At 38.6% G+C, this 14,569-nt stretch overlaps 1 protein-coding gene across 2 annotated transcripts in view; it reads left to right on the top strand.

The window, feature by feature from the left end:
- The window catches only part of BANP (BTG3 associated nuclear protein), a 168,635-nt gene that overhangs the window by 149,771 nt on the left and 4,295 nt on the right, over nt 1-14,569 (top strand). For both annotated transcript variants that reach the window (XM_068956003.1, XM_068956002.1), the window contains exon 12: nt 12,376-12,519. In XM_068956003.1, coding sequence (XP_068812104.1) covers nt 12,376-12,519 — 144 coding nt within the window. The remainder of the gene's footprint in view (nt 1-12,375; nt 12,520-14,569) is intronic.

Raw genomic sequence — 14,569 nt, 5'->3', positions numbered from 1 at the left:
GGGGAAGTACAACATCTGAAGAGAGCTCTCAGTTAACCACAAAGCTGCTGAAATATTTTTGAGAAGTTTCCCTCGGTGGGCAGTTTGCTAGGAGGGTCTTCCTAGAGTAGAAGGTGAATCAGATGTGCCATAAAGATTTGCTTGCAAGCCTCTTGTTTCAAAATAGCCTCTTTAGTTGGGTGTAGTGAATTTAGATGCGGTAACTCTTCTTTCCGTAACCGAGTAGTTTTTGCAGCTGAATTGCCAGTTAACTGTAAGGTTTGCACATGTGCTAGTTTTGAATTATATTTTCAGTGAGAGTTTGTATTTTGTTTTGGTGTGTTTGCAATTGTCTCCTTTACTTTGGGGGGCCTGAGCCCCTCTCTTTTTGAAGCCGACAGAATGAACCCTCTTGGCTGCAGTGGGATGTGGCCCCACAGCATCTTTGACAGCACCAGTTTCCTTGGCTTGTTACCCGTTGCCTGAGGCTGGCAGATATGTTGCTGTCCCTTCCACGTGTGATACTGATCATTCCCTAAATTAAAACACACACACACACACACACACACACACACACACACACACACACACACACACACACACACACACACACACACACACACACTGATATAAACGTGGACTACTTAGGTATAAGAATTTGCATAACTTCATTGTGTTCAGATCACATGATATAAAGCTTGCTTTAGACTTTTATTTCATAGCAATTGACTTTGAATCCCTTTCAGCCACCGTAATAGTTTGAAGATAAAGTTTTAATTACACTGATTACCTTTCTTCAGTACCAAACCCTTCTCCGAGGAGCTCTTAGGCTATTCAGAGAGCCCAAGCTTGTCACATAAGCCTGCATCTGTCGACCCAGTGGAAGGGAGAGATAGTGAAGTTTAACAACCCCACCTTTGTCTTAGGTGTTCACTTGAAATCAGGCAGGATGCGTTTAAGCTGAAGAGAGGGTGTGAAACCTGATGGGTTTTACATACATGTTCTATGTTTTTAAATACTGTGCGTGGAAAAAAAAATGGGTCAGATCGCTTAGTTCAGTTGGACCGTGCATAGGAAAGGATGAGATAGAGAGTGATTGTGCGAGCAAGTGCGTTGTTTAAGAAAAGAAAAAATCAACTGTAGTGTTTGATTTTTCTGCCCCTTACATTCCTCCAAACTATTTGCCAAATTAGATGTGAATACTTTCCAAAGATCCCAAATTATTTCTTTATTAAAAAAAATCCAGATGTGCAGGGAATGGTAATAAAGATCACGAACCGCTACCCTATTTCCCTTTCCAAAACTGCATGCAGTTCAGTGTATCTTGCTGCCCTGAGGACTCGCTCGGCCTTAAATCTCTCCGAAACCCAGATCTTGAGAGGCAAGGTGGTGTGTGCCGAAAGCACTCCTACGCTTCTGAAGATGCAGCAGGTTTAAATACGTGAAGCCACGATTTGTCATCATTTATCTAGCTCAGTCCAAGCACCGTAGCCAGAGATAGGCATTTTGGTAAAGTTTGGGTGGTTAATCACTACAGCGGCAGTTTGGGCTCCGTGTATTTCTCCAGTTGTTTGTACAGGCGCAGGAAGGGAATCTCAGAGTAGACCTGAGTGAGCAGAGCTATGCTGTAGCATATACTCCCAAGTAAAAGCAGATGAGATGGTTTATTATTTGTTATGCAAGGAAATAATGCTGCTGATAAAAACGTACTCTGAAATTATTCTTTTCACTTTTCCACACTTGGTAGAACTGAAAGCAGATTCAGTTTTCATGGCTTTTAGTTTGGGGAATTTAAAGGAGGAGTTCTCAGTTATATGGCTCTGGGGGGGTGTAAGTTAATGAAGTTTTGAAAGATTTAAGGTCACATTTTGCATGGTTCGATTCAGCACGCTTAGAAATACACAGCAGGGAGAGTTCCTCTCTCTGTAAACAGTTATATATTAGACCTATATATGCTAAATTTTTTTTAGTATTGGCATATTTTATGTGGGAAATAAATAGCAAATTTAGGTGCAGGTTGTTTTTGGAGTGAGCAATGATTCCAAGTAAGGCTTTATGAACTAGGTCATTAACTTCAGAATGATACCCTGATCTTTAAGAGCAGTGAATCCCTTTTATATTAATATTTCCAGTTAGTTTGGGTCAAACAGACCTTTATTTTAAAGGGAATATATTCCCTTTAATATACCAATACGTTACTTTAACATTGCAAAATGTTTACAGTGTTATTTTCTGCAAAATGCTCTACAGCACTACAATATTTGAGGACAGATGAGTGGAGCGACTTGATTTTGGGTGATGTAAACTGCAAATAGTTTATGTGATTCAGGGACTCCAACTTAGGTAGACACTTCCCTACCACGAGGACTTTCAGAACCCTTTTTTCCCTCTTCTCTTCTTTGCGTAGCCCTGTCCACCCTTAGCACCTTGCTCAAGGGGAAAGTGGATTTGCTTCATAGCCAAATCTTCTCTTTGGCATCAGTCACTTTGATGTTTTGGTGCGGCCCATCTAGGCAAAGAACTTTTGATTTGATAAATGTGCCCGGTTTAGAGGAAATGTGTAGAATGTATTAAGTAACGAGTTAAAGGATGTTAGCATACTTAATGTAAGTCAGTATTACTTTATTAAAAATAGCTATTGCTTATTTTTTGTGAGCTTGACTGACAATATACTTATTTGTTTTATTTATATTTCCGACATGCTGTTCTGATCATTTTAAAATATAGCCCTATATCGAATGATAATCAAAATAATCTAGCTGATATACTTGCAGAAAGTAGTTGTAAGCCTTCCAACTTGTATTTTCTAGTGTTTTCTTGCAAATATCTTTGGTTAATGCTATTTAGTATTTTAATCAAAGATATGAAAGAAAATGAATAATTAGTGATACGTAAATGACAGGCTAATTAAAAGCTACGTAATGAAAGTTACAGGTCATTTTTACACTCTGACCTTGATTACTAGATATGATTGACTCGACCTGCCTTTTAATAAAGCCAGATGAAAAGTAATGTATTTTTTTCTAAGAACAAAAATTCTAATAGTAATATTGTTGGAGCTCTGGTAGCGTGCTTGGTGGGGAAAAAATACACTCTTTCATCTCCCAAACCTTTCCCTGCAAAGAAGATGGAGAAGCACTAGAAGATGACACAATATGCTAGATGCTATTCCCCCAATTGAACTATTTACAGTAAAGATGGTATGTCCTCTAAAAGAGATATCATACTTCAAAAAGCAGCTGTGATTTTAATGGAGATGGCTTTGCATAAGGGTCTTTAATTTATGCTATGCGTGCCAAGCTAGACAATGATCAGCCCTGTGTAACAGTAAAGTATAAGAATTTGTGAGTTTCTGGAAATCCTCTGACTGCTGGATGTGAAGCACCTTGTTGGGTTGCACATTACGGCATGGAGGCTTTTTTCCCTTACTGATGCCAATTATAATGGCTGGTAATTAGAGCAAGTTCAGCTTGAAAAATAAAGTTATAATATGTAATTATTTTGGAGAAAATGTGCTATATATTTGGGCTTTTTCCTGCATCTTTGGGTGATCTTAGTAGTTCTAAATCAGACATAGACCAGCCATAAAAATACACCTTAAAAAGAACAGAGGCCTTGTATCTAGAGGCTTCTGCTTAAAAAAAGCTTGCCACTAAACAATCCAAAGGAAGAGTGTTATCTTCCATGTGATTGCTCACTGCTCTGTGTGTTTCTCATCACTAGTTATTGTAAGAGAAAAGCTGCAGATACTCTCGGCGACACCGTGGGTCATCTGTGTTCCTTATCTTTTTGAGAGAGAAACTTCCAGTATTTTATTGCTGTTATTATCTTTAAAAGTTTGGAAGATAGAACTTAGTCCTTAAAACTGTCAACGTTTCTTGTAATTCTATCAAATTACTCATTGTTTAATTTTAAATACAGTGTAGAAAGTATGCAGTCATACGTAGCGATCCTTGGTCCGTATTGTCAGCTTTCTATTTGTTTTGAAAAATTACAGGTTCAATGTGAATTCCTTTCCCTGGAGAGATAACATGTTATCAGACTATACGCATTCTTACTCGATGTACATATGGAATAGATAAACGCAGCGCAGTTGTTACCATGGTTTTCAATTAATACTGCGTCATCATAGCGCAAAGACGACTGCTTCTTCGAGAGCAGGTTAGGGCAGCCTGTCTCTTGCTGCCACTCCTTTTCGCTGTGTGGATACTTTAAAGCTAGTTTTATGGGAATTGGACTGTGAAACCACCGAAATAACTTTGGACCAGCCACCATCAGATAAGAGCTTTTCGATACAGCTGACCTTGGTTAAACTAAAAACCAATGGCCTAATGAAGAAAGGATGTAAAGTAGATCATGTTACCAGTGTGCCTTTAGGCTTCAATATCCTCCATACTGGACTTGTTTCCTAGGGTTGGGTCCTGTTCAGTCAGAGCTGTGCTCTGGCTCGTGTCAAGCTTGCCGAACGCTGCCATTGCTGCACTGAAAGGGAGAGTCAGAGTCGATCGTTACGAACTGAGTTGAGGAATTCGTTTGGCGTTCTGCATTGTCCGTTCTGGATCCCTTAGGAAATGCCGCAGGCGCTGAGACCTACATTGGGCTAAACTTCTGATGTTTTCAAGGGACACATTAATTTCTGATAATAAAAAATAAAGTTATGAATTCTGCAGCTAAACAGAGTCTAGTTGCCCCATGTACATTCCTGTATAAGCCTATAAATCCACTAAACAGTATTTTTATCAGCACTGTATGTAGTGGATGTTTTCAGTCTTAAGGCTCCGTGAAGAAAATGTTAAGACTGAAAAGAAAGTGTTAAAGGGAGTTCTCTTATTTAAGTGAACGTGTTCGTCAGCACTGCTTCTTAACGTTTGAAGGATCTGTATTTGTTACTTTGAATGCATCTGTATGGTTTTGCTGTCAGGGATGAAAGCGTATGAGGACGAGAGGCAGATATTTCTTAAATTCAGTTTTCAGGAATCATCTAAACCTGTAATAACTGTCTTTCTGCTTTTCAGCCCAAAGTGTCCGTTTATCAAGTGCTTTAATTCGAGCATGCCACTGAGATCTTTCCTTTTTCCTGTGCATGACTCCTTTTTGTGCAATGTTTGTAAAATGGTTACTCGCTGCCTATAAGCACGGCAGAGGTTTTAGATGGGGCTGTTCTATAAACAACCATCTTTTCAGCAATTCAAGGTCTCATTTTTTAAAGAAACTTCATATCTTATTGCATTCCAGCAGTAGAAATGGGAAGAAATGATGGAAAAAAGACACCAAAATCCCAGTGTTTCTTGTATTTGAGCTTTTTATAGGTAGGCAAATATATGTGCTTGCCTAGATTGATAAAAATAATAAAGAAAAAAAAAGAAACACACAACGGTAGCAAGAACGTGCTTTAGGAGGTTCGTTCTGGCAAGGACCAGACTGAGGAATGGGTATTTTTTTGTGTAAACAGGCTTCAGCTACCCCAAAACAATTACCTTGGGTTGGGGTCCAGAGAACAACTTCAGAAGTTGTGGGTGTCTAGAAGAATAATTTTCAGTGATGAATAGAAGTCAGCAGAGGATGTGATATGAATCAAACCATGATTGGAAACTTTGCTTGAATGATTTTGGAAGAAACTGAAGGAAAACCTATTACTTTTTAATCTTTTTTTATTCTTTTTGTTTTATTCTTTTTTTTTTTTTTTTTTTTACTTTCTTTCTGGCCTGGCAGTTGAATGTTAAATGGGAACTATTAGTTATGGGCTAAAATGATTTTTAAATGGAAAGGAGAGAAGCAGAGAAAGTAACTGTTTTTCATTATTATTACTAATTTTATTATTGCGAGCTTTTATGTAGCAAACCTCTCCCTGGAGACAGGACCAAAAATAGAATTCCAAGGTCAGCAGGCTCGATATCTTGCATGTCCCTCATCATCAAGACTTTGAAGAGAGAACGACAGAGAGGAAAAAAGAAGGAGAAAGGAAGGAAAAAAAGAAAAGGGAGTAAGGAAGGCTGAGATTCAGGACAGTGGGAGAAGAGCCTGTGCTCCAAAGAAATTCTGACAAGGAGCCCTTAAATATGTTAATGCTGCTGTAAAGAGGGATAGATAATGTGGGCAGGTAGGCAGTTTGAGTGGGGAGGAGGGATCTGTTTGTCTTGTAGCTCATTCCATCTAGTCTATCTGCTCCCATATCGCTCATTTAAGGCCATAAAGTTTTAAAAAAAAAAAAAAAAATTGGTCAGAGACTGTGGTCCTGTACTCACAAGCTATGCCAAGATTTAACACTTCATTTTGAAAAATCCAAATGGAGTACTTTTCCTTCTGGTATTTCCAGGACTATTTAAAATCAAAGCTGATAGAAATGCATTTATATTTCTTTCTGAAATTGGTTAGGAAAAGTTTTCTCATTCTGAAAGGTGATGGGAATAGGCAGTGAGGGAATCGCTGCTCTTTTATATTTGATTTTTAATTCAGGCAAATAATCTTCACCAGGGAGCTCATGGTCACCATGAGATGTGGTAATCTTTGAGGCAGCTAGGTTGAGGAAGCTAAGGACTGTGCTAGCAGAAAAAAAGTTTGTGGAGATTCAAGTCCATTGAGAAGGTAGATTCCAAGAATTTTAGTTCAGTGCTATACTACCAGGATGGAGCCTGGATAAGCCCTTGGAGAGAACCTGGCCATATGTGATGCATCGGTTCAGAGCCTGACCTTGTAGAACTGAGCATGTAAATCTTTTTAAATTTTACCATAATTAAATCTTAACATTTTAAAGGGAAGAATTCCGTTGTAGAAATTCATTGGCAAGAATTCATCCAGTGTTAGATAAGAATGCCTTAAGGAATCCCATATTTATTTTCTACTTACAGGTATTTCCCTTAAGTATTCTAATTTTTCTTTCTCTTGATAAATGTTTTTTACTAAGTTTTCTATTTGAGGAAAAACGTGTATCCATGACTGTAGCTGCAAGCTGAAAGAGCTGAAAAAATCGGCACGCTATTCTGTTTCCAGCTGTGTATTGCTTACATTTACAGTGGAAATAATTGTGCAATCATGTTATGTTAAGAACATACTCCCGCTTTGCGCGAGCTAAAGATCTTGTCACTGTCAAGACAAAAAAACATTGTGCTGTGAACTCTAAGCACTAGTAGATGACCAAATATGTACTTTCTTTTTTAAAAATTCTCCTGAACTAGTTTACAGAAACCTTTTTTTCGTCTGCTTGCTAATTTTAAGTTGGTCATTTGTAGAATTTTTCTTATTTGAACATTGAATTGAACGCTTGTTGTGACTTGATTTAGCTTAAGCAGGCTGTAAGAGAGGCCCAGTGAAATTGGGAAGAAAAGGGTAGATTGTTTAGTTTTTTGGTACAATTCCTTTATTTTAAGGTCAATGGCAGATAAGAATTAAAAAATCATAGTGGTGGTCTGGAGGTGGAGGCAGCAGTCAACTAGAAGCTGCACAGTTGTACCGGCCCCGGCATGGGTGGGCTCCCCTGTCGTATAATGCCATCGTATTAAACGCTGTTGGTCCCTTATGTCTTTAACGTTCACAACCTCTCTGTAGTTTCATACCAGACTTGTGACGTTTACAAACAGAACACAACTATTGAGTCTGAAGTTACAAGGCCAAAGATAACTCTGTTCTTATTAACCAGGGAACATGGTCCTACAGATGAGAGAAAAAGAGCCTGTTCGGATCCACTGGAATCCGTTGTCTGGAATTTGTTCTTTTTTTCTGGTTTGTTTGTATCTATCTGTCTGTCTTTCTAGCAACGTGTGACTGTGAGAGAATTTCTTCCCTTTGGACCTTTGTGTTCTGTGTTAAAGGAACTGGCCATATCTGGTCTTACAAGACACTTTGAATACTGTGCAAGAAGCAGATTAGGCAAATGCAAGCAGACTTCAAAGACCATAACAAAACTTGCCACTCCGCCGGCCTGAGTTAGGCTTTTTCTGAACAAAAGATTTATCAATAGCAGTGTTTGTCACAATTAGAAAGTATGAATATAGTTCTTCAGCATAACAAATTGCTAGCGTGTTTTTAAGATCAGACAGAAATACAATAAATTTATCTTAATCTCCAGTTAGAACCTAGAGCAAATGTAATTTATTGCTATTTTTAATGTCAGTTCAGTTGCATTTTCCTATCTGGATGAGCTTGAGATTCTTGATAAATTATGTTATCTTTTGAGTACGTTGTGATTAGTTAAGTGATATCTTTAGTGTGCTCTAGGTCATCTTGTCATATTTGACACAGAGGTGTTCAGACATAGGGAGCAGGATCAAATGTTCCAGGCTGAGACTGAATTTGGATTAATCCTCGCTTTGGCTCAACAGATAAAACACAATGTACTGGGCCATCATGACTGCAGAAACAGCTTTTCTTCCAAATCCCTTTCAACAGAAAAGATGGGTCTAGATGAGAATTTTCCACTTTTACTCTCATCCACTTGTGTCTCAACTTCAGAAGCTGAACAGCAGTTCAAACAGAAATGGGAGGATAGTCGTTTTCTTTAGAGTGCAGTCTGTAATCTCTGCAGACGTTAAGAACTTGTTGCTCATTTCTTCGTTGTAACTCAGTCACGTGGTTTGGCTTAAGAGTGGGATTTTTGCCCTATTTTTGCTTGCATTCTCTCGTTTGTTCAGTGGCTGGTTTGTATGGCAGTTATGCCATAATAACAAGCTAGGCAGTGTTTAAAGAAGTCTAAGACAACTGTTACTGCCTGTTAGTTGGAGAACACTAAGAAGTCATTAGATTGTTCTGCTTTTAATTTGCAAAATCCAGACTGATTTTTTTGTGTTCTTTTTTTGAAGCAGTATAAACATACCTTAAGTAGACTGGGCATGGTGTACAAATAGATAAAGAGAAGCCTAAAGAAGTGAAATGGTTCTTAGTTTTTTGAAAAGTGGCCTTTTTGTGGCTTCTGAGCATCTTACATGCTTGCTTTCTGTAATGAATGTGTTGGTACAAGAACGACTTTTCCCTGAACCTAAAAATAAACATGCTGCTTAGTAGTATATCTTCAGTAGCTGATTTGTTTATGTGAATCAAGCAGTGAAAAGCTCTTTAGATTGAGTTTCTGTGCTGCGTTCTTGGCACCGCGTGTGCTACCTAGCTCTGTTGCGGAGCTTCTTTCCTCATTGGTTCCTAAAAGCAAGATCGGGTGTCTAAGCCTGATGTTTTGTAACTATAGGAAAAAAAATGAAGCAGGCAATTGGTAGAGAAAAGGTAGAGAAAGTGCTCAGGCTACAGCTTCTAAGCTCTTTCTGTAAACATGTCAATATAACATCCAATTTAGAGCCAATCCCTTGGTTTACAAAACCCAAATATTTTGGCATAATCCTAGTGAGAATTAATCTGCCCTGCTCTGTCAACTCACCTTCCATTATTGAAAATTGAAGCCTGTAATCCTTTTGGTGTCTGCACAGATAGGAGATGACGCAGAAGGAAAAACTACACTAGTTGCAAATTTATCGTTTTCGAGGTCTTATGTCTCCAATTTATCAATCTGTTTTTTCACACACAATAGGACTAGAAGCCAAGAACAGTGCCTGTAGCTATCTTGACTCTCCTCTAGAAGTGGGAGTGGAGCACATTTCAGCATCACTGAGTTGGTTGTAATCTGGCTAGCTGGAGAAAGGAACAGCAGCAATGAGTCTATGACCTAATCAGCTGAAATTTATGAATGCTAGGGTTTGTTAACCCATGCTGACCTTGGCTTGTTACCCAGTCTAGCTCTATGAAAACTAGCTGAGCTACATCATCCCATCCTATAAAAACACTTCCAATTGCTTTGTGAATGAAAGCCTAATTGCAAATAGTTTATCCAGGAGAAAGATAATATGAAAAGTACCTAACTATTTGCATAAAATCAGTAGAGAAAGTGTAATTTGATAGGAAAACATATTTTATGCAAACATTGCTATTTTTTTGAAGGCGGGATGGCAAAGGTAAGTTACCACTAGGAATTTAATATATTTAGTAAAAAATAACAGGTAGAAGAGTTATTTTGTTTCCTCCAGAGTATGTGCCACAAAAGGATGTTGTTTTAAAGGGAGCCGTGGTGATTCTTCCATAAAACACAGAAGCCGGTGCTGTTACAAGTTATAAGCTTCTTTGTTGTAAAACAGTGTGACTACAAGAATAACGAGCTAGTTCAGTCGACTCCCGGTAGTTTTAAGGTTTGTAGTTCAGGAATAACCGTTGAGACAAAATCTATTTGAGACCTGCAGATAATCAGTGGGACAGACTGCAGAGTGGTTCTGACGTACATGTCGTGTAGTTCCAGAATAAATACTGTAGAAGGAGAGGGTTTAGCTTACTCCTGTACAAACAAAACGTAGCATCCTTTTGCTCTTTGCTGATTGTATCTCAGAACACCCAAGATCCCTATAAAATCCTGACACCACTTTTGAAGGTCATTTATAGAGGTCACCTTTTTGCCTCCTACACTCTCTAGAGAAATTCTGGTCTACCCACTCCTTCATGGCCACCCACCTGCACATCAGCTGAGAAATCATACTTTGTTAAGAAAAACCTTTGTTAAGAATGCTATTTTTGTTCTTTGTTCTCTCTCTTTCATGTGAAAAACATCTTTTGGTTGGTGCGGTTCAAAGTACAGCATTGACAGCATATAGGAACTGAAACTGTTTGAGCTGAATTTAAAAAACGAGATTGGGGAGCTGTCGTTGTTTACCTATGTGTATTTTATTCTGATTTTTGTTTCCCTTTCAAGAAGCGAATTCAGATTAGCCTAACTGCAGGAACACTTAAGTGAGCACTCTTATGGATGAATTAGCTGCTCTTTGATTGCTTGAAGCCAGTAATGGACCTGTAGTCTTAAACAGTCAGAATGAAGAGGTGTAAAGAGTCAATGACCATAAACATTAGTTAGCAGTATTATTAAATCTATACCTTCATATGCAATAGGAATATAGTCATTACAATAATAATAAATTATCAGAAGTTGAATGCCTTTGGCTTTGAGAATGAGTATCTTGGTTCTGTGTCTGTATATACGCAACTGTAAAAGGTATTATTCAGTGTCATTATTTAGTGCTATTGATGTTATACTGATGTTATCACCCACTTCCTCTTTGCAATAATCATTAACAAAATCTTGAATCCTTCATCAGTTAGCTTTGTCAACAGTTAGCAAGGCTTCATCACTAGGGCAGTAACTGTTAGATACTTCTGAAAACTGGTGTATCTAGATGTAAACAGTTCACCAAGAAACTTTTCCATGGTGATTTGACGAACATATTAAAAGAGTCATAAATCTTTTGAAACATCTTTCAGCACTTTGTGAGGAGGTGGCAGCATACCTAAACAAGCAAAACTGAACAGAAAGCAATCTGATTTTCCACCAAAGCCTTTCTTCTACCCTCTGTTCTTGAACCTGAGGATCCAAGAATGACAAAAAAGTGAAACCCGTCTCCTTCCCCCCCCCCTTTTGCCTTTTTCCTTTCTCTCTTTCTGCTATCATAAAATCAAGCAGAAAAAGTTCTAAACCAGCTTCCTCCAGATCAGTGTTGTGGTCACTGACTGCAAAGCTCTGCTTCGTCCTCACCAGGACATTGCATGGGGTTTCATAATTTTTCCCTGCGCATCCAGCTAGAGCTCAGGTCTTCTGTGGTACCTGCCCCCGGGTACTTGTGAGAAACCTAAGTGAGGAGCAGCTGGATCGCATAGTGCTGCACATGCTAATCTGGAGGTCCATGAGAATAGACAGACCAGTTTTCATTTAACTTCAGTGAGCTTTGAGTTAACAGCAAATATATATAGAAACGGCAGAGCTCCATTTTGTCTCCCACCGGGCTTTTTAAGTGCACAAGTCTTGCTTCTCCTCAGATTACTGGTATAACTCACACTGAAGCTAGAGGGAATTGGATGCACTCAAAGAAAACACTCATACGAATTAGACCGGGGAATTAGTGTTCTAACTGTTATTACTTATTAGAACAGTCTCATTCTGTATGTACTAACAGATGATATTATTATAACGTTAAAAAAAGTTAATATTAAAACTGACATATTTAGCCTAGGCCTCAGGGATGATTTGTTTCTTTGCTAGTGCTGATACTTGTAGAGTACAGAACTGTTTTGTATTATGGAATCATATGGGAGTTAAACGTTTCCAGGTACATTGCTTATTAACCCTTTCAGTAAAGAGTTGAAAGAATCCAGATCTCATAAGCAAAATGCAGCAAGCGTCTAGTACAAGAACCTTTCCATATGTGTAGCACGATCTCTTGGAAACTCACGTGATTTAAAGTTGCTGTTACTGATAGACAGGTTTTCTTGTGCATTTTTTTTATCATCTTTAGTTTTGCATCTGTTTTAAGTTAGATGTTTCATAATGCATTTCTGAGTATGGTTATTTACAAGCTGCTTTCTCCATTGCTTTGCCTGCAGGTGCTGCAGGGTGCTCAGCTGATAGCTGTTGCTTCTGCTGAGCCTGCATCAGGGGGTGTTGATGGATCCCCACTCCAAGGGAGTGATATCCAAGTCCAGTATGTACAGTTGGCACCCGTGACAGACCACTCTGCGAATAATCAAGTATGTATCTTTTTTCTTTGTTTTTTTTTTTACCCCATTTGAGCATACTTAAATTGATTGAAATGTCTGTCAGAAGAACTATATGTCTATCCACAAATACTGCAGTCCTAATGGGTCCTAATGATCCTGCCTCTAAATGACTAATACATCATCTATAATAAGAAACATCATTTTGTTAAAGGTATAAATGGTCTTTGACTATTCCTGCTTCTAAGTTATTGCTCAATATCCCTCAAGAGAATAGTTATTTTGGTCATCAATGTTTTTCTACATCCTTGAAGGATGAGAACCATGTTGAAAGGACAAGGAGAAAATCTTGCTTGGAATCTATCCAAAAAGTATTTTTCAGATTGAGGTTTCTCTTAAAAATGTTATTCCCTTTCTGGCAGCAGTTTTCCAGTAATTTTGATCAACAGCCTGGATATCCCACGAGTTGCGATGTTAACAGTTGTAAGTGAATGCTTAATCCTCTCAGTTAAGATGGAGGAATTATCTTCTTCTTCTTTTTTTTTTTTTAAATCGACTTGAACATTCTTATATCTGAGTGTAGAAGAGACTCAGGTTACTTGGGGAAGCATAAAAGTAGTTGAATTTGGAGTGAATTCAGACCAGCTGAATGCTGCCTGATGCCAGTGACCAGTCATACGTTTCTCATCAGCTTGAAGCCATGACTGGTGACAACCCAAGAACACTGGCTTGAAACAGTTATCACAATTTTCTTCTGAAGACAATTGCATATTCTTCCATGAACCAGACTGAAGTGGGCTTACTTTTTAAAGAATGCCTAGCGATAGTGAAGAATAAATTATCACTTGCTAGCTAGAATTAATTTTTTTAATGGTAACTGCAGCAGACAATCTCAGAGCCTGGTACGTACCTAATTTTGTGCTGAATGCTAATCTGGCTGCAAACATCTGTATACTGGGTCTCTTGGGGAAAAAATATTGCATAAGAAATCAAATGAATCCATGCAAAGTTTCCGGACACAGAACTGAAATGCTCAGCGCTTCTTCCATAGGAAAGTTAGTTTGCAGGTCAGCTCAATGTGTGAAGCTAGAGCACATTAGTTCCTCCAGTGGCAAGTACGGCCTCAAACAAAAGATGGAGCTGCACCACTGCATCACATATTGCAGAAGTGCCGTCTGGACTGGCTGCGCTTGGAGGGAGGCCAGAGCTTAGTTGCCTTCTTTCATAAAATGCATGCTACCTATGACAAAGGAGTAAACTTCCTGGCAAATGAACTGTGGTATGCTGTAAAATTACCTTCTAGTTTTCTGCACACTAATTTTCCTGGATAGGTGAGCCCTTACTTGTCTTTTTCTCCTCTTCTCCCTAGTTTTTTCTCTGCACCAATCTTCTCAAGCCTCCTCAGTACTTTATTCATAGTCATTGTAATTGTATGCTGGACAGCAAGAGCGTCGCTGCAGGGATTGTGCCTTACTTGTTACAAATCCTTAAGTACCAAGTACCCTGCTGGTACTGTGCAATTAATAAAGCATACAGGCATCAGATGCTCAGAGGTGTTTCTCTCCTAACATACTGCTCTCCTCACTCCAGGCCTCAGAACATTTCTCCAATTTAATGTTCCCTATTTTTTTTTCTGAGTCTGTTTCTTGTACCTTTGTCCTCCCGTCTTGGCTCTCAGATCTGACAGGCAGCAGGTTACGGAGTTCAGTTATAAACATAGGCATCTGCCTCCCACACCATTGGCAGCCAGCAGAGGAGTTACTTTTTTCTTCAGAGACACTTTGCACCGTGTTAGGTTTTAATATTGTGGTTAACCACAGAGATTTATACAAAGCTGAAGAGAAACTAAAAAGGAATGTGAAATAAGAAGACTATGAAAAGGAAAACGGACAACACTAAAAATAAGTTTGCCATAAATATTTCCTCAGTTTACACGAACTAAAAACTAAGGCTCTATAAATGAAGTAGAAAAACCAACTTAATGCTGGCATTACTCTGGGATGTACAGATAACCCAATAGCTTTTTTGGCTAAAATTATAGAATAGTCCTACATCATCTGAGAGAGATCTCGTGCCTAAAGGG

This window comes from Struthio camelus, chromosome 10, assembly GCF_040807025.1.
Source record: "Struthio camelus isolate bStrCam1 chromosome 10, bStrCam1.hap1, whole genome shotgun sequence".
Taxonomy (NCBI): domain Eukaryota; kingdom Metazoa; phylum Chordata; class Aves; order Struthioniformes; family Struthionidae; genus Struthio; species Struthio camelus.
This window is presented reverse-complemented; position numbering and strand designations above follow the sequence as displayed.